This window comes from Ovis aries, chromosome 20 (genome assembly GCF_016772045.2).
Source record: "Ovis aries strain OAR_USU_Benz2616 breed Rambouillet chromosome 20, ARS-UI_Ramb_v3.0, whole genome shotgun sequence".
NCBI lineage: Eukaryota > Metazoa > Chordata > Mammalia > Artiodactyla > Bovidae > Ovis > Ovis aries.
Window position 1 is genome coordinate 24810052 of NC_056073.1, and position 23431 is coordinate 24833482.

Here is a 23431-nt window from a genome sequence, read left to right on the forward strand (position 1 = left end):
GGGGAAATGACGTATATATACTCATTCGCATCAAATTCACACACGTCACCTGTGTCATAGAGATCTGATCTGGGGGAACCTGTCAAACGGGGGTGAGGCCCCTGTGCAGGGCCCCACAGAGCCTCGTGCAGCAGAGCTGTGATGACCGGGCGGCCACAGCAGGGTCCCCTGAGCACAGTTTGGGTCCACTCGGTTCTCATTATTTCCCAGCCTCCCCGAACACTGGAGAGCCCACAGTAGAAAAAAAAATAGCTGATCAAAATGCATAAGAAACGATATTTTTATTATCAGAAAGAAAATGTCTCTCAAAGAAATTTTTAAAAAAATGTCTTTTTGCCATTGCCAGTGATAAAAGAAATGTTTACATATTGAGATATACGGAAGTCATTCTGACTTATACATGAGTCGACTTGAATTTTATGCCAACTGAAATACCCGTTTGTGGCCAACCAAACATACATTCTATATCTGCTTTAGTTATTAGAGACAAGAGCACTTTGACCAGAAGGAAAGATAGTCCATGTTAAAAATAAAGATTAAGGGACTTAGTTGGTGGTCCAGTTGTTAGGACTCCATGCTTGCAATGCAGGGGGTTTTATCCCTGGTTTTATGCCTGGTCAAGGAACTAAGATCCTGTATCCTGCAAGCAGATGTGGGGCAGGGGTGGGGGGTGCGGAGTGGGGAGATTAAATGCCTTCCTTCCTGGGACTCCAATGCTGGTCCTCCTTCCATGATAAGAGTCCTGTGCCAGGTGCCAAGGCCATGCTGACTGTACATGTGCTGATCTGTGTGGTGTTTTTCTTTCAATCTTGAAGAAATGTATCCCTGACTCATTTAATGTTCTTGTTCTGACAAAGATATACGAAACTGTGCTGGAAACCATATATGTCCAGAGCAAGCTGCTCAGAGTAATCTGGGAAGGTATCTTTCTGGCTAGTCCTCAGTTTGCTCAAGTAAAACTCTTGCCTGTTCTTATTATTGTTTATTAATTGTCTTCATTGACACCAGAAAAATAACTCTTTCCTGTGGAAACCTAAGAATGTCAGATTATGAATTTCTACACTTGATTCTTTGATAAGCTATGTGACGGATGTTATACGATAATTCCTACAAAAAAAATCAAGGGGATGACACAATCTATATTTCCCTTTTGTATTTAATTTTTAATTCCAAAAAAGCAATGTGCTAGGAAGAGATGGAAAATCTGATTTTATATTCGATTCTAAAGAAAAAGAGTAACTAAATCTGCTCATTGGAGCTTTATTCTTTAATGGCTACTAAAACTTTGGAATAGTTTATTAGTCTCACAACACCCAGGGTCTACACTTAGATAAAAACTTCATTGCCAGGAATTTCATAAGTTTGGTCCTCAATGTCCTGGGTGGCCCCACTGGCTTTATTAAAACTTGAAAATCTTTCTGGCTAGTTCAAGGCTTTTCTCGCCCCCCGGAGGCTTCCTCTGGCTGCCGGGCTGCAGAAACTTCTTCACGGCCGGGAGATTGCTGACTCTGGTTTTCAGGCCCTGCAACGCACAAGAGCACAGCTCAGAGTGCAGCTAAAGACCACCCCATCACTGACACAAGCCAGCAGGGACTCAGAGACCCTCCTAGACAAGGGCCAGCTGAGGCCCCTCCATCAGCACCAGGAGAAGGCTGGACATGGACACCCAGTGAGCCAGGAAGATGACGGCCCAATGGCGTTTTCCCCAGAGATGTCTTAGCGCAAGGCTCCATTCAGCGTCCCAATCTTCCTACTTATCAGTCCTGCAGGTTCACCCTCGAGTGCAGTGTGAGGAAGAGAAAAATGTCAGATATCAGCACAGAGTAAGGCTCCAGGTATCAAGACAAGAAGAGATAGGAGATGGGGCTGGAAGTAAAGACAGAAAACATGAAAGGTAATCTGTGAGGTCAGTCAGAACCAATCTGTCCTCAGAGAGAGAGACTGGTAGAGAGAAATCAAGGTGTGAGAGAAGGAACAGGAACTGAGGGGAAGAAATGATACGGTGGGGACCCTAGCATTGCAGTCCCAGTGTTCAGAGAACAGATTCTGAGGTGGGGGGTGTGGGCACATCCCCACCCCTACCCCTCCACTGCCACCCCAGCCCCCCTCCCTCCCAGTCCAGGGCCGTGGGAGAGCTCACCTTCAGCAGAGGGAAGTTGGCCAAAAGGCTGGGGTCCAGTTCTTCCACATAATAGAGCAATTCAACCAGGTGGATGTCAGCCTTGCTCAGCTTGTTTCCCACAAGATAGTCTTGTCCGTGGCTCTTTAGCACCTGGCGAATGGAGGGGTCAGATCAGGAACGCAGGTTCAGACAGCCTGGGCCCTGCTCCTCCCCTGACCACCACCCAGCCCCACTTCCCCCTCTGCCCCTCACTGGGCGGGTGGGGACCCCAGACCTTCTGCCCCCCCCCAACTCAGTGAGATGGGCCAGTTGAGTCCCTGCTGTTCCCTCCTCAACCCCAGTGGAAGCCAGACTATAATTTCCTTTTCCTGTTCCCTCCTTGCTGTGGCTGCCTTACTTCTTCCACTGGGCCAAGGGCTTAGCATCGTCTGCACAGTGTTGCTGTTGACCCCACATCCTGAAGCATACAGCCCTGAACTCCACAACATGACCCTTCATCCATCTCTCTCTTGCCTCTTTCTCTTCTCTTTCTCTCTCTCTGTCCCTCTCATCTTGCTCCCTTGGGCAGTGACTCCAACTTTCTTAACAACCTTCTTCAACCCTGAGCAAACTATTTCAATCTATATTTCTCTTCTTTCCTGCTTCCTGATTTCCCGGTCTCTCTCTGGGGCCTGAAATAAACCTGGGTCAACTTGAAGTCCCTTCTCCCTTACTCCTGACTTGCACTGTTACAATTCACATGCTACAATGTCTGGGGGTGAACTTCACTGATGATTTAACTCACTGTTGTATAGCCAAAATCACGTGTTTGATTGACAGAGGAGAAATGTAGAGATAATCACACACGATTATGGAAACCAAAGCTTAATTCTGGTATCCACATGGTAGGTTCATATGAGTTCATTTTATACATTTTAAACTTTTCTGCATGTATGAAATGTTTCATAATAATATGTTAGGGAAATATCTTACATTTATTAAAATATTCTAGCAATATGAAAATCATAATGTATAAAGAGAAAAATGCATACAGCACCACTAACTAACGTAATAACATTTTGGCAAATACACTTTCAGATTATATATACATACAGAAGCACAGAGAGTTTCCCAGGTGGCTCAGTGGTAAAGAATCTGCCTGCAATGCAGGAGACTGGGATTTGATCCCTGGGTCGGGAAGATCTCCTGGAGAAGGAAATAGCAACCCACCCCAGTATTCTTGCCTGGGAAATCCCATGGACAGGGGAGCATAGTGGTCCACAGTCCATGAGGGCACAAAGAGTTGGATATGACTGAGCAACTAAAATAGAAAACAAAGCAAAAAATAGAAAATCATGGACGAATGGATAATCATTTGGAAAAGAAAATAATAACATCAAAACATATTTTGTAGAATATAATTTTACTTATGCTATCACGGGGCCCTTTGTTTTCAAAGTACCCTCTGTCCGTCAGTGCTCATGCTCAGTTTTGTCCAACTCTTTGTGACCTCATGGACTGTAGCCTGCCAGGCTCCTCTGTATATGGTGTTTTCCAGGCAAGAATACTGGAGTGCATTGCCGTTTCCTCCTCTAGGACAATCTTTTCGACCCATAAATCAAAGTACAGATGAACTCAAACTGCAATCATCAAAGAGCTTATCATCTTGTGAATGTTGCATAAACTCTTAGCACCTCAAGGGCTGGGAGGGTGTGCTTTCTGATTACTATTAAATTCTTTGCTCCTTGAATATGGCCAGATAAGCAAGCAATGAATTAACATTTGCTAAATAAATGACAGAATGATCCTATGCTCTGTGTTAATCTTTATGTATGTATGTAACCCTCCTGAATCTCTTAAAATCATTTTCTTCTAGGTTAATCATTTTTGTTTAGCGTGATTTTAGGTAATTTTGATCTTGAAATGCTATTCTCTTCAAGACGAAACATTAATTAAGATATATACTAGGCATAATGATAGAACATTATTTCCTTGGCTTTGCATAACCTCCTTCAAAAGTCTGAGAGCCATACCCCCAAAATTCGTGATTATTTTCTCCTGAAAATCTTTTCCTCTGACTTGTCCTCCCCAATACTGCCCCCATCTCTGTTTAGAAATATCTCATCCATCCCAGAAACACTTCCACATTCTCCTGGCAGGCACCTGCTCTCATGTCTCCCTAGACATGGTACCAGAATATTTTCTGATGTATTGCTGACATCGTGCTCTTCTTGGATCAAAGCCCCTACACTCTGTTCTGCAGGATCCATCTACCCCAGGCTCCCGTGTAGCTCTCAGAACTTCCACAGCCCAAGCTCCAAGTAAAACCATGAAATTCCATTGAACAGAGAATTCCAAATTGGGTCTGAGTCAATAGAAATTATGCTGACAAATGATAATGTGTGTAAAACTTGTACAATTCTCTCTCAGAGTCAATTTTTAGAAAATGCCCTGAGAATCAGGATACTGCATTAGTATTCAGGAAGATTCACAGAAGTGAAGGTCGATTCCCCAGCAACACCAGGCACTATCTTCCTTTGTCCTCGCATCTCAATGTCAAAACCACTAAACAGTCCACTTACTTTTTCAAATGCAGGGAGATAACGGTTTGTTGTCCTTTCTCGGATCAGGGTCAACTTGGCATTCTTTTGATCAGGTGGGCACAGTGGCAAAAGCATGATCATTTCACTCAAGTCTGCAACACCCTCTGTGTACATATCAATCCTGAAAGACAAAATGGCCAAATTGCCAAATGTCTCCTGCCTTAGATTTTCTAGTTTAAGAATAGATAAGAATGGGGCATCAAAAGATGATAAAGTAATTCTCCACTGGGTACAATTTTCTAAGCCAGTCATGGAGTTACGATTTTTATTAATTTTAACATTTCATTCTAAAACAAGCCATCAAGGTAGACATAGCGAATATTTTGGTTATACGCATGATCAAATATAGGGACAAAGCACACTGGGGACCCATTCATAGAGGCATGAGAGAAATGGGTAAATCCCTGCAGGTAACCTCTGAGACCATACCCGGGTTTGCCCTCTCTGCTGTGACGTAGCTATGCACAATTAGTGTGACGCATTAGCACCACCTCAGTCACGTCTAGAGAGAGTCCTGGCACAGTGGTCCCAGGCATGTCCCTCTAGCTCTCCCTTTCTCATCCTGTTACACCACTAGGTCCATTTAGATGCCCAGTATCAGTAGTTCCTCTGGTTATTTCTGATGGAAATGATTCCACAACCTCCTCCATATATGATTGCCCGACTCTGGCCTCATTTGCATTTCTCCAGACGCCACCCAAAATATCCATTGAAATAGTACAATTCTTCATACAGTTTCTACAATGAAAATTCCAAATGATTTTTTTTTGTTGTTTTTGTTCCAAAAGAATTTCCTACAAGAGTTGTTCTTTGTTTGGTAATAAAAGCTTTATTGAAATACATTCACATAGCATTACTTTCATCCTTTAAATGGTACTATTCAATACTTTTTAGTACATTCTGAAATCATCACCATGTTCTAATTCCAGAACTTTTTTTATCGTTTTATCCAAAAGGAAATCCAGTACCCTTGACAGTCACTCCCCATTTCCTCAGATTTATAGCCTTAGGCAACCACTCAACTATTATTTCTATTTCTATGGATTTGAATGTCAGGACATTTCATATATTTGGAATCACACAATATGTAGCCTTTTGTGTCTGGTGTCTTTCATTTAGTATTTTTCAAAGTTCATCCATGTTGTCACATACATCAGTTTTTTACTCCTGCGTACGTGCCAAGTCACTTCAGTCGTCTCCGACTCTTTGCAACCCTGTGGACTGGAGCCCACCAGGCTCCTCTGTCCATGGGATTTTCCAGGCAAGAATACTGGAGTGGGTTACCGTGGCCTACTCCACTTTACTCCTGTTCATGACTAAAATATTGCATGACAGGGATGTATCATTCTTTGTTCATCCATTCATTAGTTCTTGGATATTTTGTTGGTTTCCACTTTTAGAATATTATGAACGCTGGGCACTTTTGTGTTCAAGTTCGAGTGTGGATGTGTTTTGTTTCCTGTTTTTTTTTCGCTATGAAGTTTATTGTGGGTAACTTATAAACAGGCAGGAAAGACAGTGCAAACAATGGTCCACAGACAATTACAGCTGCACTTTGTCCTGCCAAAAGGGATCTAGGGGAATTTAAAGGGGTCAAAACTGAAAGTAGAATCTGACTACCAAGTGAGAAGCAAGTCTACACTGAAGGAACTGGTGGTTTTTCCTCCCCTGGGGGTCTCATGACCATTAACCTTCTGTGTCAACAAAATACATTCTTCCAGTTTTCTTATCAGATGAAGGCAAGGGTAAAAACTGATGGGGAACTCATCCAGCTGGGGCACATTCTTTGCTGGGAGGCTAAAGTGCAGCGTGCAGAAAGATGAGGGTGTAGTGTTGGTGACCTGAAGATGGGGGAGAGGGGGCAAAATGGAATCAATGCGGTCCAGCCACACATCCTCACAAATAATCCCGTGGAGCCGAAGACTAGGTTTCAGATAAAATAGTAAAGAGCAGGACGTGAATGAAAGTGTCTGAAGTCACGAGCTGTTTAGTGATGAATCTGCGATGGGAGTGCTGGCCATTCCACCCCAGCACCTGTGCTCTTGACCACAGCGCTGTGCTCTCATGTTGCTACCTACTGGCAGGCATCATGCTGAACTTGAATTGTGAAACGTGAATGTGTCTTTGAGTCTCTTGGGTGTATACCCAGAAGTGGAATTGCTGAGTCATATGGTAACTCTTTAACTTTTTGAGTAACTGCCAACAGTTCCTTACATGATTTTAGTATCAGTCAGGTTGTCCCATTGCAACAGAGAGGATTCCCCCCAGTTTTGCTTGTATTGAATAAATCTGGCTGCTTCAGACTTATATTAAAATGTTCCAGATGACTCTGGTGTCTTGAGTTATCCCCTTTGTTATCCACTGTTATCCCCCAAGTTATCCACTTTGTTATCCCCTGTCAAGTGACCAGTCCATAAAGAGGACTGATAAATTAAGCTCCTGGTTATCATTCTAACATTTCTGGAACTTAAGAATCAATTCCTTTAGATCTTCTTCTTCTCAGGCTTTATCCTCTAGACACTCAGACATTTTGTCCCTTGACTCTAGCTGTTGGTGGGCGTCTAGTGTGAGCCTCTGGAGTCGAGGTTCCACCTTCCTCCCAGCTTAATAATTTACCTGTGTTTGGAATCCTTCGTCACTGTGCTGTACCCATGGACCACAACTTCTTACGTAAGCTCTTGATTCCACTCCAAGTCTACTCTTCTCTCCTTTTCACAGGTCCTTGCTGTACTAGAGCTCAGTTACACCATTAAGGTCTATAGCTGCTGTTGGTCATGATCCCCATGAACACATCCTAATTGCTCAGGGAAACACCTAGGATTGTTCCTACTTATCACACATGAAAGAACGGAAAAAATACCGTACAAGGCTCTCTCCTTCATGTCTCTCCCATAGAGATTGTATTTGGTGGCAATGTAGTTGAGAATGGCTCTGGTCTGCACCAGCTTCATCCCATCAATTTCAACCATTGGCACTTGCTGGAACACTAAACTCCCATCTTTTGAAAGGAGAAAAGAAGAGAGAAATATTGGATGAATTATACCCTTTTAGGATGAAAAAAAAATGTTGACATAACTGAAGATATAAATAGAAATACTAAAATGACCTGGTATAATTAAGCAGCGTGGCATTTTGTTTTTGGCTTCCCATAGTCCTCTTCCTGCTCAATCTTTTATTTTTTTAACCCATTATTTCATTTATCTTTTTACATGCCATTCAGATACATGGGCGATTCCTTCTAATTCTGAGTCTATTTGTCTTTAGGGATGTTTTAGAAAGAAGTTGGAAGAGGCTGCAATAGGGCTGCCACCTGGTTGCCAATTTGAATGAGAAGTTCTAAATAAGTCTCACATCATATAAGGCAGATTTTGAGATTTCTATGTGCAGGTCCCTTTTTCTGCTCATTGAGTCTGCAATTTTGCTAGACTTGTCAAACTTGCCAGAAAAAAGGATTCATGGCAATTTCTGGGCCTCGTTTTCCCCTCTTCTCTCTGATGCCTGTGTTTTCCTGACCTTTGGTGGGAGGGCTGTATGGCATCCTGAACTGATATGGTCACTCATGGCGCAGAAAAGCAGAGAGAGACCAGCAAGGGCATTCACAGGGCACTGGGGCTAGTTCCTTTAGCAAATACTAGAGTTCCAGCCCTTCCTAGTCCCAAGTGAGCTGCAAGACCTTCTCAAGGAGCCCCACCCTTACCTTTAACCACATTTCTTCCTCTCCCCTGGCCCCATTCCTACCTTGCACACACAAGGCCTTGCTGGTATTCAAACCTCAACTTATGGCTGCTACTAGATCCTCCCATTAGAAGAATTCAGTTTCTTACCATGTCTTAACTTATCCAAGTCTTCTGAACTTTCTATAAGTTTCTCTTCAAACTGGAAAACAGAAACAGTCAATGAGTTTTTATTTCATTCTATAGCATTACTTAACTTGCATGGCCTCTGTCTGCTGCCCACTATGGAGACTGTAGGATTTCCAAGTTCGGCAGGGTGCACAGAGGACAGTGATCAAGGCCATTTGGAGATTTAGATTAGAGCCACCAAGATAAAAGTGTGGGTTGCAGCAAGCAACTGCTTATTATGCAGGTTAATTCACCTCTACCCTGTCCCCACCTCTGTCAGTGATTAGGTAATAATTTGAGGGGAGGGGAAAGTCACTGGAGGGAAGGGACTGGGAAATTCTTCTAGTTATGGAGTTTTAACTAGTCTCTGGAAAGCCTTTCTCTCTCTGTGAAATCAGGACAGAAATTTGGGGTGTCCGCCCACATGGGGTTTTCATGGGGTCACTGACTCCCAAGATGCTGCCACCAGGGACCTCTACTGTGTCTTACCTCCCTCCATTCAATTTTTTATTTTAAAAAAGGGTCTTGATGATGCAAAGTTTGAGAATTGGGAGGTTTCTAACTGGGGCTTCCTTGGTAGCTCAGACAGTAAAGAATTTGCCTGTGATGCAGGAGGCCTGGGTTCGATCCCTGGGTCAGAAAGACTCCCTGGAGAAGGAAACAGTAACCCACTCCAGTATTCTTGCCTGGAGAATTCCATGGACAGAGGAGCCTGGTGGGGTACAGTCCATGGGGTCGCAAAGAGTCGGACACAACTGAATGACTAACACTTTCACTTTTACTTTCAACTGACTCAGTGGAACAGTTTATTGTGGATCTACATGATTCCACGGGGTTAGACCACACAGTTAGGGAGGTGTGTGGGCAACAGTTCGCAAAGTGCCCAGTTCAGGACAACATGAGGGGTGGTGGGTGGTCACTGTGGGAAGGTGTCAGAGGAAGGATGGGACTTGGTGGTGGGCTGTTGCCTATGAGGCTGAGGGAGATGAATGGAGTTGTGAGGATCAGCCTCCAGGCCCAGAGAACCCAGAAGTACTGCCAGTGGCCTCTGGTCAGCCTTCCTCCACACCCTCCTTCTTCGGGCTGGGCTGGACAAGAAGAGGCCTGGATGCTCTCAGTGTCTCCTCCTCTTCACTTCCTGTGCTGAACTCATCCTTCCCATGGACTCTGAACACATCCTTGAACCCCAAGGTTGGACCATAGCAAAAACTATTGGTTGTTGATTTATAGAAAATAAACAACCTAGAATGGTTCAGTTTGTTTTTCTGTGTACTTGTTTCTTCACACACTTGAGAACAGACCAAGCTAATGTCCAGCAATCAAGAAAGTATCATCTGAGGCTCCTTTGTAATCTGAGGCTAATACTTGGCTACTTGATGCAAAGAACTGACTCATTGGAAAAGACCCTCATGCTGGGAAAGATTGAAGGCAGGAGGAGAAGGGGATGACGGAAGATGAGATGGTTGGATGGCATCACTGACTGGATGGACATGAATTGGAGTAAGCTCTGGGAGTTGGTGATGGATGGACAGGAAAGCCTGGAGTGCTGCAGTCCATGGGGTCGCAGAGAGTCTGACACGACTGAGTGACTGAACTCAACTGAATCTGAGGCTCAGGTAAATATGTTAGGAGGCTAAGGGAGCACACTAGAGGTTCCTTTAAGGGATCATATCTCCAGATTTTCTCCATGATTCTGAGGTAGGTGATTGATGGGCCTCTGGGCTGGGCTGCTGGTGTTTGTTAAGTGGAATAAAGCTGATGCCTTGTTTTCACTCAAACACCAAGGACAGAGCCCTTGTCCTTGAAGCTGAGCTCTGCTGGAATAAAGAGATAAAGTGGCCACTCCTGAGGTCAAGGAAGACTTCCCTGTCTGCACATCCACAGGAAATCTCCTTGGGGTCAAAAATGGAGGGGGTGCCTTTCCATAATGAGTATGGACATGTACCCACAGGCATCTGCAGTGGGATTAATCTTAGCCAAAAGGTGCATGCATCCCAGGGAAGGTCCTAGGACCAGACAGATATGAAAAAAGAAACAAGCTAATTGGCCAAAGGTAAACAAAGATCTGGAAGGACTGTCTTATGTAAGTGATTTAATTCGCTTCTTTATTACACTTCTCCTGATTAGAGAGGACACCTATACATTTTCTTTCTAGGTGTGTATTTCTGCCTTGCTTCTGTCTTAAATAAACTGCTTCCCCATGTGCTCTCCTATATGCTGTGCTCCCATAAACCTTGCACCTGTTTTTACGGTTTTCACCTCCTTGAAACATTCTTGCTTTCAAAAGGAGAAAAGGGCCGGGGCTACTTTGCTTTTAGCCTCTAGCCCCTGGTGGTCTAGTGATAAGTATTCCTGGTTGAGTTCCTGGGCAGGGAACTAAGATCTCTCTTCAGTATGGCAGTCTCTCCGAGATCATTTGGTGAGAAACCTGGGAATTCAAGGTGAACTGCTGCTGCTGCTGCTAAGTCGCTTCAGTCGTGTCTGACTCTGTGCGACCCCATAGACGGCAGCCCACCAGGCTCCCCCGTCCCTGGGATTCTCCAGGCAAGAACACTGGAGTGGGTTGCAAGGTGAACTGCAGATCTTGCTAAAACCATTGGCTGGAGACTCCTGACTTTCACTCTGTCTTCCACGATGCTGAAATTTTCTTTCCCGCCTTAGCTGCACAGCAAGGCTTCTTTTTTACCTAATTCTTTAAAATCCTCTTGGGTAAAGACTACCTGAAGTCTTGCGGCTGCCAAGCCCATACTTGACCACTGTGGCACTTTCCACTTTAGCCAACTCCAGTTCCTCCAGGAGTCCCCTTCACTCCAGGCCTTGGCAGCCCATAGGCTGGGACAGACTACGTATTGAGCAGGCCAGTTCCAATCAGCCTACATCCTGGGCAGTATCTGCCATCTCTAAAGCTTAAGGGAAAGCCTGCAGCCACTATGTGCTGGTCCACATGTCCTCTCCAGGTATGAAAGGACACCTTGCTTAAGGTGCCAAGGACAACTGGAGACTGCTGGTTAAAAATCAGTGGGGGCTAGGGGATGCCCCAAACCGTCAAGGAATAAGGTCAAAGTAAATTCAGGGGATGCTCTGAATCCCCTTCAGGTGTCTCCTAAATGTATAGAGGATGGTGCATTACGTAGCTAGAAGCTGTCTCTGTTCTGGGTTGCAGGTTATTCGATATAGGAGGATCCCTTTCTAAGCCAGAAGAAACACCTCTGGAGTGTATCCTTAAGAACTAGCAAGTTTTTACTGAAACAGTGCCTGGCCTTGATGTAAATTGGAGGATGAGGAAAATGGCCTGAAAATGAATCTCTTACAATTCAATTTTTATCGCCACAGGATGAGATAACGGATTGTTTCCTTATGTTCAAGTTTTCAAAGCCTTTTATCATAATTCTGCTCTATGTGGCTACTGTAATGAGAAAAAACTCTTCTAACATTCTAAACGATCTCCTTCTAACTTCTCCCAACTCTCGCGGGGGGGTGGGGGTGGGAGGGATGGGGGTAGGGGAACGACCAAGCTTCTCCCACCCCTACATGTTCCCTTACTTTTCCAGATCTTTCTGAGCAAACTAAGACCCCTACGTCCTCAGAAGAATAAACCTTTCTGGAACAACATTTTTCAGCCAGTCTGCCCCTATTATTAAGACCAATTTGGCACTATTTGGCCTATATTTTAGCTATGAAACTATGACTACAAAAAAAAAAAAAAGGAAAGATGATTTTTCTTGACAGTATAACCACAAAATTTGTTAAAACAAGACTTTTTTTTTTAATTGCAAAACTAGCTGTTATGTGCAATTAGAAAAAGCTAACTTGCAGAAATTTTTTTTTTTTTTCAAAATTCTGACCCTGAGAGAATAAAAATATGCCTAGGAAAAAGCTATATCAACTCTTACCATGTCCTTGAGATACAAACACAGCCCACTTTGCCTGAGACTTTGGCCTTGGGTTAAGTAGAACTTCAAGCCAAGGGGGAAAAAAAAGGAGGCAAAGAGACATTTTAAATCTCAAGCAGAAAACTATGGGATCTCTGTCTGTCTGGATTTATGTATGTCAGGTAAATGAAAAAAAGACTGTCTCCTGATATATACAGAAATCTCAAACTATTTTGAAAACCTGTAGAAGAGAGAAATCCAGCTGGGCAAATCTGATAGCAGGCCTTTGGCATGGCTTTCTTGGCCTTGAGAGCCTTTGGGGAATTTATTCTGAGACTCTTCCTGAGGAGTTACACCCAGAGTCAGCATTAAATACCTTACATAGTCAAGGGACCAAACATTTTATTTTTTTAAATCTATTACTATTATTTTCAATGGTTATCTTTAATTTTAAAATTTATTCATTTAACTTTTGGTTGTGCTGGATCTTCGTTGCTGCACATGGGCTTTCTTTAATTGCAACAAGTGGGGGCTACTTCTTGTGGGGTTATGCAGGCTTTTCATTGCAGGGTCTTCTCACGTTGTGGAGCACAGGCTCTAAGGTGCACGGGCTTTAGTAGTTGAGGCACACAGGCTCAGCAGTTGTGGTGCACAAGCTTAGTTGCTCCATGACATATGAGAACTTCCCAGACCAGGGATTGAACCCGTGTCCTCTGCATTAGCAGGCAGATTCTTATTCCACCAGGGGAGCCCTGGCTATCTTTACTTTTAATATTTATTTTTATTCATTTGTGTGTTTGGCTGTGCCAGGTCTTATTTGCAGCATGTGGGATCTTTAGTTGCAACACTGGACCACCAGGGAAGTCACCAAATTTATCTTAAAAACGAATTCATCTTGGCAGTGTTTGGTAAAAATGAGGGTAATTTTAGAAAAAAATCCTTTCACTAAATATGAAATCCTTAAGTCATGTCTGACTGTTTGTGACACTGTGGACCGTAGCATCAGGGTCTTTTCCAATGAATGCCAGGTGGCGCTAGTGGTAAAGAACCCACCTGTCAATGCAAGAGACAGAAGAGATGCTGGTTCGATCCCTGGGTCAGGAAGATCCCCTGGAGGAGGGCCTGGCAACCCATTCCAGTATTCTTGCCTGGAGAATCCCTTGGACAGAGGAGCCTGGTGGGCATAGTCCATAGGGTTTCAAAGAGTCGTACATGACTGAAACGACTTAGCATCCATGCATAGCCTCTAGAGGTATCGCTGAGGAAAGCTCTTGTTCAGCTCTGTGAGACCCCATGGGCTGCAGCACACCAGGCTTCTCTGTCCTTCACTGTATCCCGGAGTTTGCTCAGTCTCATGCCCACTGAGTCGATGATGCCCTCCAGCCATCTCATCGTCTGTCGCCCACTTCTCCCCCTGCTTTGGCAGGCGGTTTGTTTACCACTAGCACCATCAACAGTCCTGCATTTGCTCCTGGGAATGTGGTGTTCTAACACTATAAAATGTCTGGGGGTGCTTGTGAATGCTCCCATCTCTCTCTTAATCACCCGCTTACTTGTTTGCATCCTCACTAGAGTGCAAGCTGCCTGAGGGCAAGGACTGCATCTGTCTCATTTGTTTCTGTATCCCCAGAACTTAGTACAGAGCCTGGCACAAAAGTGAAAGTGCAAGTGACTCAGCCATGTCTGACTCTTTGTGACCCCATGGACTATACATTAGTCCACGGAATTCTCCAGGCCAGAATACTGGAGTGGGTAGCTGTTCCCTTCTCCAGAGGATCCTCCCAACCCAGGGATCGAACCCAGGCCTCCCACACTGCAGGCAGATTCTTTACCAGCTGAGCCACCAGGAAAGCCCAAGAATACTGGAGTGGGTAGCCTATCCCTTCTCCAGCAGATCTTCCCGAACCAGGAATCAACCTGGGGTTTCCTGCATTGCAGGCAGATTCTTTACCAGCTGAGCTACCAGGGAAGCCCTAAAGTGCTCCCACCCAAAATTATTGCTGAGTGAATATATTAAATCTTATCAAGTGGTTTGTTACAGTTGGCTCATTCCCATATTTGTGATTATATTTTAACCTTAATTTCATTTATTTTTCTATTTTCTATTACATACAGTTTTCTATTCTATTTATTTCTATTTCTATTTTCTATTCTATTTCTATTTATTTCTATTTCTATTTATTCTATTTCTATTTTCTATTCTGGGCTTCCTTGATGGCTCAGAGGTTAAAGCGTCTTCCTGGAATTCGGGAGACCTGGGTTCGATCCCTGGCTCGGGAAGATCCCCTGGAGAAGGAAATGGCAACCCAGTCCAGTACCCTTGCCTGGAGAATCCCATGGAGGGAGGAGACTGGTAGGCTACAGTCCATGGGGTCGCAAATTCTATTCTATTTCTATTTCTTTTATATTACCTACAGTTTTTCTTTTATTGTGGGAATTTCTAGCATGTACAAAAATTTTTAAAAATACAGTGTTTCTCATATCCTTCAACAGCATCAATAATTATCAACTCAAGCCAGTCCTGTGTCATCTATATGCCCATCCATATTCCCCTTTATGTAAAAATGGAGCAGATTCTAGGTATCATATCATGTATACTTCATGCATATTTCTAAACCAAAAGAACTATTTTGAACATAAACATAATAATAAACCTAAAAATTACACCTAAAATACTAACAATAATTCTTTAATAACATATTCAATCAGCAATCAAGTTTCTACTTGAACTGTGTCATAAATAATATTTACGGTTTGTTAAAATGAAATCCAAGTAAATTTCACACAGTTGGACTAGTTGATGTGTCTTTTGTTTCCTTTCAAATAAAAAAAAATATTTCTATGCTCTTCCATGGGCAGGATTATTTACATTTTCATTTGGTCAGATCAGTCCATTTCTTTCTTACTCTGCAGGTATTTTTATGCAATGCAAAATCATACTCAGATCCTTTGATGCGGAGGTCTGGCTCATGTGAGAAAGTGCTTTGATAGTCAACAGCGATCCAAGTTAAGAGGACCTACCTCCACGCCAGCTGCAGCCAGGAGCCACCGGATGGCCTCCATCCTGCCTCGGGCATCGAAATAGTGAAGCTTGGGCTTCCCAGCCATGATAGCAGTTCCTCACTTCCCGTGAACCTGGATGAATCAGACCACAAAGGCAAACTGCGCTTTACAACATCCAGTCCATTTGAACAGAAGGGGTAGCGTCTGCCTTTTTCATGGCGGCATTGGAACAGCCCCGTGTGGTTCTTCCTTGGTCTAAATTCTCACCTATCAACGGGTGTCATTGTGAAGTTGCACCAAACCAAGTCTCAGATTGCATCTGTCCTCTCTCGGAGGACTTAAATAGAGCAGGGGGCTTAATCTTGCTCAGCTGTCACCTGGGGCTGGTGAGGGGACTTGAAACCAGGAAACTTCACTGACAGAGAGGAGCAGGGAGCCGGGCCGGTCCTTGACTGGCAGGTGGTCTTGTTCAAAAGCATTAACTGTGTCTGAATCCCGCCCTGAAGGTCCCTAAACCTTCTAAATTCTCTCCACAGAAGACAAAACTCTTTCCTTTTTTCTTATTGGAATTCTATATGTTCTTCACTGCTGGATGAATTTTATTTCACGATCTAGAGAAAGAGATGCCAGTGCCCTACCTTTATAGTACACGGAAAGGAACTAGCATACGTTTAGTGTCTATCACATAGTGGGCATTTCCTCACTTTTATCCTCATTCCACCTTCACAAAAATTACTTGAGGTACATTCTGACTGAAGTAAGCGGTGAGCCCATTCGATTGTACCTTGTTTTTAAAACTGTTTTAAAAAGTTGGGACATATTTGCTTTACAATGTTGCGTTGGTTTCTGCTGTACAACATCTCGAGTCAGCTATATGCATACACGTCTATCCTCTCTCTTGAGCTTCCCTCCCACCCCCTAGGTCGTCACAGACACCAGGCGGACTTCCCTGTGCTACGACAGCATCCCACTAGCTGTCTGTTTCACACAAGCTAGTGTAGGTGTGCCAGTGCTTCTCTCGAAACTTGGCCCACCACCCCTTCCCCTCCTGTGTCCGCAGGTCTGTCTCTACACCTGTGTCTCTATTCCTGCCCTGCAAATAGGTTCACTGGTACCGTTTTTCTAGATTCCATATATATTCATTAACATAGATTTGTTTTTCTCCTAACTTACTTCACTCTGTATGAAAGACTACAAATGACCCAATTCCATTCCTTTTTATGGCTGAGTAATATCCCATTGTATATATATGTACCACATGGTCTTTATCCATTCATTCCTCAATGAATGTTTCAGTTCAGTTCTGTTCGTCACTCAGTCGTGTCCGACTCTTTGCGACCCCATGAACCACAGCACGCCAGGCCTCCCTGTCCATCACCAACTCCTGGAGTTTACCCAAACCCGTGTCCATAGAGTCAGTGATGCCATCCAACCATCTCATCCTCTGTCATCCCCTTCTCCTCCTGCCCTCAGTCTTTCCCAGCATCAGGGTCTTTTCCAATGAGTCAGCTCTTCACATCAGGTGGCCAAAGTATTAGAGTTTCAGCCTCAACAGGAAGTTCAGTCCTTCCAATGAACACCCAGAACTGATCTCCTTTAGGATGGACTGGTTGGATCTCCTTGCAGTCCAAGGGACTCTCAAGAGTCTTCTCCAACACCACAGTTCAAAAGCATCAATTCTTCGGTGCTCAGCTTTCTTTATAGTCCAACTCTCATATCCATACATGACCACTGGAAAAACCATAGCCTTGACTAGATGGACCTTTGTTGGCAAAGTAATGTCTCTGCTTTTTAATATGCTGTCTAGGTTGGTCATAACTTTCCTTCCAAGGAGTAAGCATGGCTTCAATCACCATCTGCAGTGATTTTGGAGCCCAGAAAAATAAAGTCAGCCACTGTTTCCACTGTTTCCCCATCTATTTTCCATGAAGTGATGGGACCAGATGCCATGATCTTAGTTTTCTGAATGTTGAGCTTTAAGCCAACTTTTTCACTCTCCTCTTTCACTTTCATCCAGAGTTTAGGTTGCTTCCAAGCCCTGTCTATTGTAAATAGTGCTGCAGTGAACATGGGGGTGCATGAGCCTTTTGAAATTATGGTTTTCGCAGGGCATACACCTACGAATGGTATTGCTGAGTCACATGGTGATTTTAATTTTAGTTTTTTAAGGAAACTCCATTCTGTTCTCTATAGTGGTTGTATGAAGGCACTTTTATTTGACATCAGTGTCTTGGGATTTTGTTATACCAGTGTGTGCCAGTGATGGATTGTGGCCCACTGCGAATTGTGAAATTAACACAGCAGGTTCTGAGTAGTGTCTTTCAACTGCTACATAATAGTAAATATGAGGGTGTATCATATACAATTATAGAAAGCACTTTTTGCTAAAACTTTCATTTGAATTACAAAACCATGTACAACTCCCCTTGTCCTTGTTCTTGAAATAAAATGCTGACTCAAGAGTTAACCACTGGGAAATGTGAAGATGTGAGAACAAAGAATAGCTGTTGGGCTGGGGAACTGGTAACAATTTAGGCTATAAATCTGCTACATAACAGAATCACCCAACTCACAGCTCCCTGAAAGATATAGATAAAAGCCTGACACATATTCCTAAATTGGTTTTACAAGAAGCAGGTCTCCTCCAGATGAAAATTGCTGACTACAGGAACATAGACCCTAGACTGGTTGAAACCAGAAGATTGATGATACTCGAAACTTCACCTTGATGCCAATCAATCTGAGAATTATCCATGAGCTGATCACATCCTGCTCCCTGAACACTATAAATCTCCTCACTACCCCATCCAGGCTGGGTCACAATCTTGAGGGCATTAGCAATAAAAGCTACTCTTTTCTACTTCCTCCAAAACTCTGTCTCTGCATTGGCACCAGTGAACAGAGGCTGAGTTTTGGCAACAGATACATTTGTCGTGTGAGTGTCTGTAACTGCGAAGCCAAACCTGCCTTCACACTGGGTCTATTCCTTTAGCTCTAACATTTGTGCTCTGTAGCCTTTGCTTAGTCATGCTGGCTCTGCACTTCTTGTAAAAGAATGCTACCTATAGCCTGAAATACATAGGATAGCCCATTTTCAAAGTCTTTTCCTTCATATAAAGATAAAAGTCTTTTCCTCCATATAAGGATAAAACAATTGCAAAACAAAGAATAACATTTGCCTTGTTGGAGGTTTATAGAAACATTATGATCAGACCTATGTGGATGGTTGGAAGAACAAAGAATTCACATCCTGTGTCATTATGAGTCTGGCTGGCAACAAGAAATTTGCAACCACCAGCCACGCCACCCTCCCCTTTTAGTATAAGCTTGAATTCTAACACAGGTTAGATGGTTCTTTGGGACTCTAGTCCACCATCTGTTCAGTCTGCTGGCTCTCCCAATAAAATCCCAGGCCTTGCCTCAACACCTCATTTCTCTATTTAATGAGAATGGATGGCTGTGTGGTGAGCAGTATGAACCGGGACTCAGTAATGTGTCAGTATGTGATTGTGTGGTCTTTGTTGTAAAATGTAAGAGACACTTGTGACCGGGACCAGCCAAAGAAGTCTGGTAGATGTTGCTCTAGTCTAAGCTGTCTGCGCTAGTGACATTTGGGGTTGGATCCTTCTTTATTGTCCTGTCATCAGAGGATAGTTACTTAACATCATCCCCAGGAGCTGCCAGTAGCATAGTGCTCCTGTCCCCAACATGGCTGGGTGAGTTCAGCAGTGGTCTTGGGAAAGTTTTATCAGTGATGACAGTACAGAAACACAGGAGTCATTTAAAAGCAAGGATTTGATTGCTTAGACTTAGGGAGGGACAATTTCAGTCCCATTTTTAGTCAACAGACCTCTGGCCCCCCCCCAAAAAATTTTTTTTAAATTGTTGTGAGATTTTGTGGTTGTTGAATCTTTAGCAGAGAAGTCCTTGCACAATAGTTATGTTTCAAAAAAGGCGTGTGAAACTGGTACCCCGTAACTTACAAGGCCCATAAGGTAGAAACAAAATGATACGCCAAGAATACCAGCTTACTTAGCAGAGTAACTACAGATATGGAGGCAACTTGATAACAGCCTCTCCAGCTGAGCACTGCCCACTCACACTGACGGACTAGGATGACTGACAGTCAACTTTAGAAGTCACATGCTGAAAATATGCCATGCTCGCACAGAGAACTCTTAGAACTTGCATTGAAACTTACACTTACTGTACACTAACCATTTCTGAGCACTCCCCCTGTACACTTGCTTCTTACTCCTAAGATAAATATGCCACTCAAAAAGGATCAGGAAGACAGATCTTAGCATTGCTTCCTGTCTTCTTGCTTAGCTGACCTACTATAAAGCCTTTATTGTTGCTGTTGAAAAAGACCATTGCCCCAGTATTTGGTCTTTCTCTTGGGACAAGGAGCTCACTTGCTTGGTTACAAAACTTGAGTTTTCTGTCAAAATAGTTTAAACATTCCAGAAGCCCTTTATTTATTTGTGCATCTATTTTCTTCATGGACACCTTGTTTTTGGCTGACACATGATGTATTTCTTCTTTTTAACAAATTTCCTTCAAGCTTCCTCCCCTAAGGCCCCTTCTGCAGTTTCAGGTATCAAGAGAGAATGGCTGGTGGGAAACAAGATAGGAACCTGATGTGGAACCTGCTTTTAAAGGGTTTAAATTTAGTCAGAAGAACAGGTGTGTCGACAACCTACCATGCACAAAGAGCCCAATGGTGACTTCATTTTAATTGGTTCTGAGCCAAGGATCATGATTCTAGAAGTCAAGCAAGTCAGAGCAAGGGGAGTGAAGCCTGAGAAAGCACAGGCTGCTGTGCCCTGCCTGGGTCGGCTCCACCTTCACAGGAGCATCATCCAGGCTGTGACTTTTCCACCCCTTCCTACCCTACATCAGGGGTGCTCCTCATTTTTGTCTAAAACCTATTCACAGACATTACAAGTGCTTGTTCTTCATTTCTATTTCCAAATTTTCTCCCTTGGGCTTATTTCATTTTTTTTTTTCCCCTGTGAATTCTCTTTTGCCCTGGAAGCTCCAACCTCACTGTGATTTTGCAGGGTCTTTGAGATTCTGAGGCTTCTGTGTATGAGACATTTGTTTTATTCTTTTTAAGTTGACGTTTCTGCTGACTCCCATTATGTTGCATCCTACCTACTGGGGGCCTTCCTTGGTGGCTCAGATGGTAAAGCATCTGCCTACAATGTGGGAGACCCGTGTTCAATCCCTGGGTCAGAAAAATCCACTGGGGAAGGAAATGGCAACCCACTCCAGTACTCTTGCCTGGAAAAGTTCATGGGCAGAAGAGCCTGGCAGGCTACAGTCCACAGGGTCACAAAGAGTCAGACATGGCTGAGCCATTTCACTTGCACCTACTGACTTCATGTACATTTTAGAAACCAGCTCTGTGCTCCACTGATGTACCTAGCTCTTCCCTCAAGACTTCTCGAGTTATAGAGCTAGAAGTCAGCTAGCCACTCCTCCAAGTGTGTAATTGATACACTGTACCCCAGAGAGAGCATGTGTTGGCCAACTATCCAGTTAGTGATGAAGTCTGGATTAGATCTTAGTCCTCCTGACAGACAGACTAGTTTCTTCCTATTGTATCTATTTTGTTATTGAATTTTCACAGCCTGCAGAAATTTCAGTTTCTGTGCCCCCACTAACCTGTGAGCTGTCAGGAAGTAGTGACATCATCATAGTTTTTAACACAAGACATTGCTCAAAATTCAACAAACCTTCTGTGTAACATGGCATGATTAGACAGCCCAAGAACCACACATGTGTTCTTTAGCATTTCCCTTAGAGGACTTGCAATTTTGCAATTCAGTAGTTTAGAACAATTAAATAATAAACTTGGATCATGATCATAAAGTAATCAATCCTGCTTACAAAACCCAACATTGTGCTGTTTAAACACGACTATCAAAACACTAAAACTCTCCCACAAACTAAAAACCTAATGACTGTGCAAAAAAATTGGGCAAGTGCTTTGGCAGGGCAGCCCAGGAGAATATTTAAGTTGGCAAGTAGACAGAATTTGCAAATTATCTGTTGGGCTGGAAACAGGGCAGTTCAAGAGAAGGGCATTATTTTCTTGAATTGCCTGAGAAATAAATCCACACGCACTTGCCTTACTATCCAAATAGCCCTATGTGTTTAGATTCACTTGCAATTTTGGATCTTTTCTTCGTAAGAAACTGTGCCCAGGCTTTGGTCCCTATTATTGAACACGAAGAAGGAGGTGGAGGTGGAGGAGAAGAAGGGAAAGCAGCAAGCTACTCTGTGCTCAGTCATAAACTAACTCATACAAGCAACAAGCTCACGGTGGGCAAATCAGCTTTGGAGGTGCAAATTCAGATTCTGACCCACCGCCATTGATGACTGACTTCCCAACAGGAGCTGCCAGTTCAAGTGACAAGCAACCAATCACATATATTTTCTCCTCATTGCTCGAGTGGGATTCCCCAAATGTGTGACTCTGCCAAATTCCAGTCCAGCAAAATTGTGTGATTTCCATATGAATCACACCAATACATCATCTAGTCCAGAGAAGGCAACTCTAACATAAGCTCACAAATCCCTCCCAGTACTGATGTGTTTGCATTTTCAAACTGCTCTTAGTAACACTCTTATTTTCCCCAAATCATCAAATTCTCTGCCCTCACTTTCTAAATTCTTGATTATTATTTTCCTCTAAAGACATGTCCTTGAGGAACTAATAAACAACACTTGAATCATCTCCTGAGCACACCAAGAAAAGGCAATAACGCCAAGTACCCACATAAAATAACAAATTGAACAATATTTTCCTCCTGAAACAGACATGAGAAACTATATGAACATGATAAGGTCAGTACCAACCTAATAAAAGTCCTGCTGCCTCTCTGCTCAGTTCCTCGATGCCAATCCTTGGGTGTATGCTAGATGCTTTAATAATTAAACAACCAGCCCCCGCTTTGGTGGGGTGGGTGGGTCCAATAGGGAACAGCCCCACACAGTTGACCAGGCTGGCAGAACATTCCGTACATGCCACAAAGAAAATGATAAATCAACAATGTTCCATTTCAAGGTGATCCATAAATGCACACACAGAGATTCTAGATTTATTTGGCTGTCCAGCAGACCGGTGGGGACCATGCTTTTATGAAATGGGATGCCAGGCTTATGGCAGATGGAAGAATCTTGAAGGGAGAAGGAGAGTGTACATAAGAGGGTGATGGCAGAAATGAGGATATGGTCGAGAGAATAGGGAAAGAGCAATCTAAAGTGGTAAAAAGAACTACATGAGGAATGGTATTGCAACCTCAATTGTGTACACCCCCAAATAACCTTCCCGGTTTGCCCTCGCTCTGGGTGGGAGGGCTCCCTGCATCACCTGGGTCATTTTCAGACCGTTCTTTCTTGACGGCACCTTGGCTTTTCTCTCCAGCCCCAGGGTCTTTGCATATACTGTTTCTTCTGCTTGGAACACCCAATTCCCGTGTGTCCTCTAACATATTAATTTTTTTGTTTGTTTGTTTTTGAAGTTTTTCTAAACATCCCACTATAGTTGATTTACAATGTCATATTAGTTTCAGGTGTACAGCATAGTGGTTCTATATTTGTATAGGTTATACCCTGTTTAAAGTAATTATTATCATATCATAATTTCAACCTTATGTGTTTAATATCTGCTTTCCCCCTGTGAACTGTGAACTCCTTGAGGACAAGACTGCCAAAGGCTTAACTACAGTGCCTGGCACATGAAAGGGACTTCATCAATATACATAAAATACATCTTTTTCTTTTTGTGGGCTTGCCTCGCAGCTTCTGGAATTTTAGTTCTCTGAACAGGGATTAAACCTGGGCCCTTAGCAGTGAGAGCATGGAATCCTAACCACTGGAGCACCAGGGAATTCCCATAATTTATATTTTCCTAATGGAAAAATTCTAACATATATAAATGTAGAAAAGAGTTATAAGGAGCTTTGACATACCCATCACCTTGCTTTAACAATTGTTAGC

General features: G+C 43.3%; 1 protein-coding gene across 1 annotated transcript; it reads right to left on the minus strand.

Annotated features, from left to right (window-relative positions):
* Window positions 1-262: 262 nt before the first annotated feature.
* On the minus strand, window positions 263-22338 carry LOC101106720 (glutathione S-transferase A1-like). The gene is made up of 7 exons (XM_004018898.6): window positions 22289-22338; window positions 15440-15553; window positions 8529-8580; window positions 7570-7702; window positions 4684-4825; window positions 2141-2272; window positions 263-1522 (listed from the first exon to the last, which is right to left on the minus strand). Exons 2-7 carry the CDS (start codon window positions 15524-15526, stop codon window positions 1400-1402), a joined length of 669 nt encoding a protein of 222 aa, XP_004018947.1. The 5' UTR covers window positions 15527-15553; window positions 22289-22338; the 3' UTR covers window positions 263-1399.
* Between the last annotated feature and the right edge of the window lie 1093 nt (window positions 22339-23431).

Excerpts from the sequence above, each read along its gene's own strand:
- LOC101106720 (XM_004018898.6), bottom strand. The coding sequence starts at position 15,526 with ATGGCTGGGAAGCCCAAGCTTCACTATTTCGATGCCCGAGGCAGGATG. Across the intron at positions 7,703-8,528 it reads CTTGGATAAGTTAAGACATG|ATGGGAGTTTAGTGTTCCAG; the intron begins GTAAGAAACTGA and ends TCCTTTCAAAAG. Across the intron at positions 2,273-4,683 it reads ATCTCCCTGCATTTGAAAAA|GTGCTAAAGAGCCACGGACA; the intron begins GTAAGTGGACTG and ends TCCATTCGCCAG.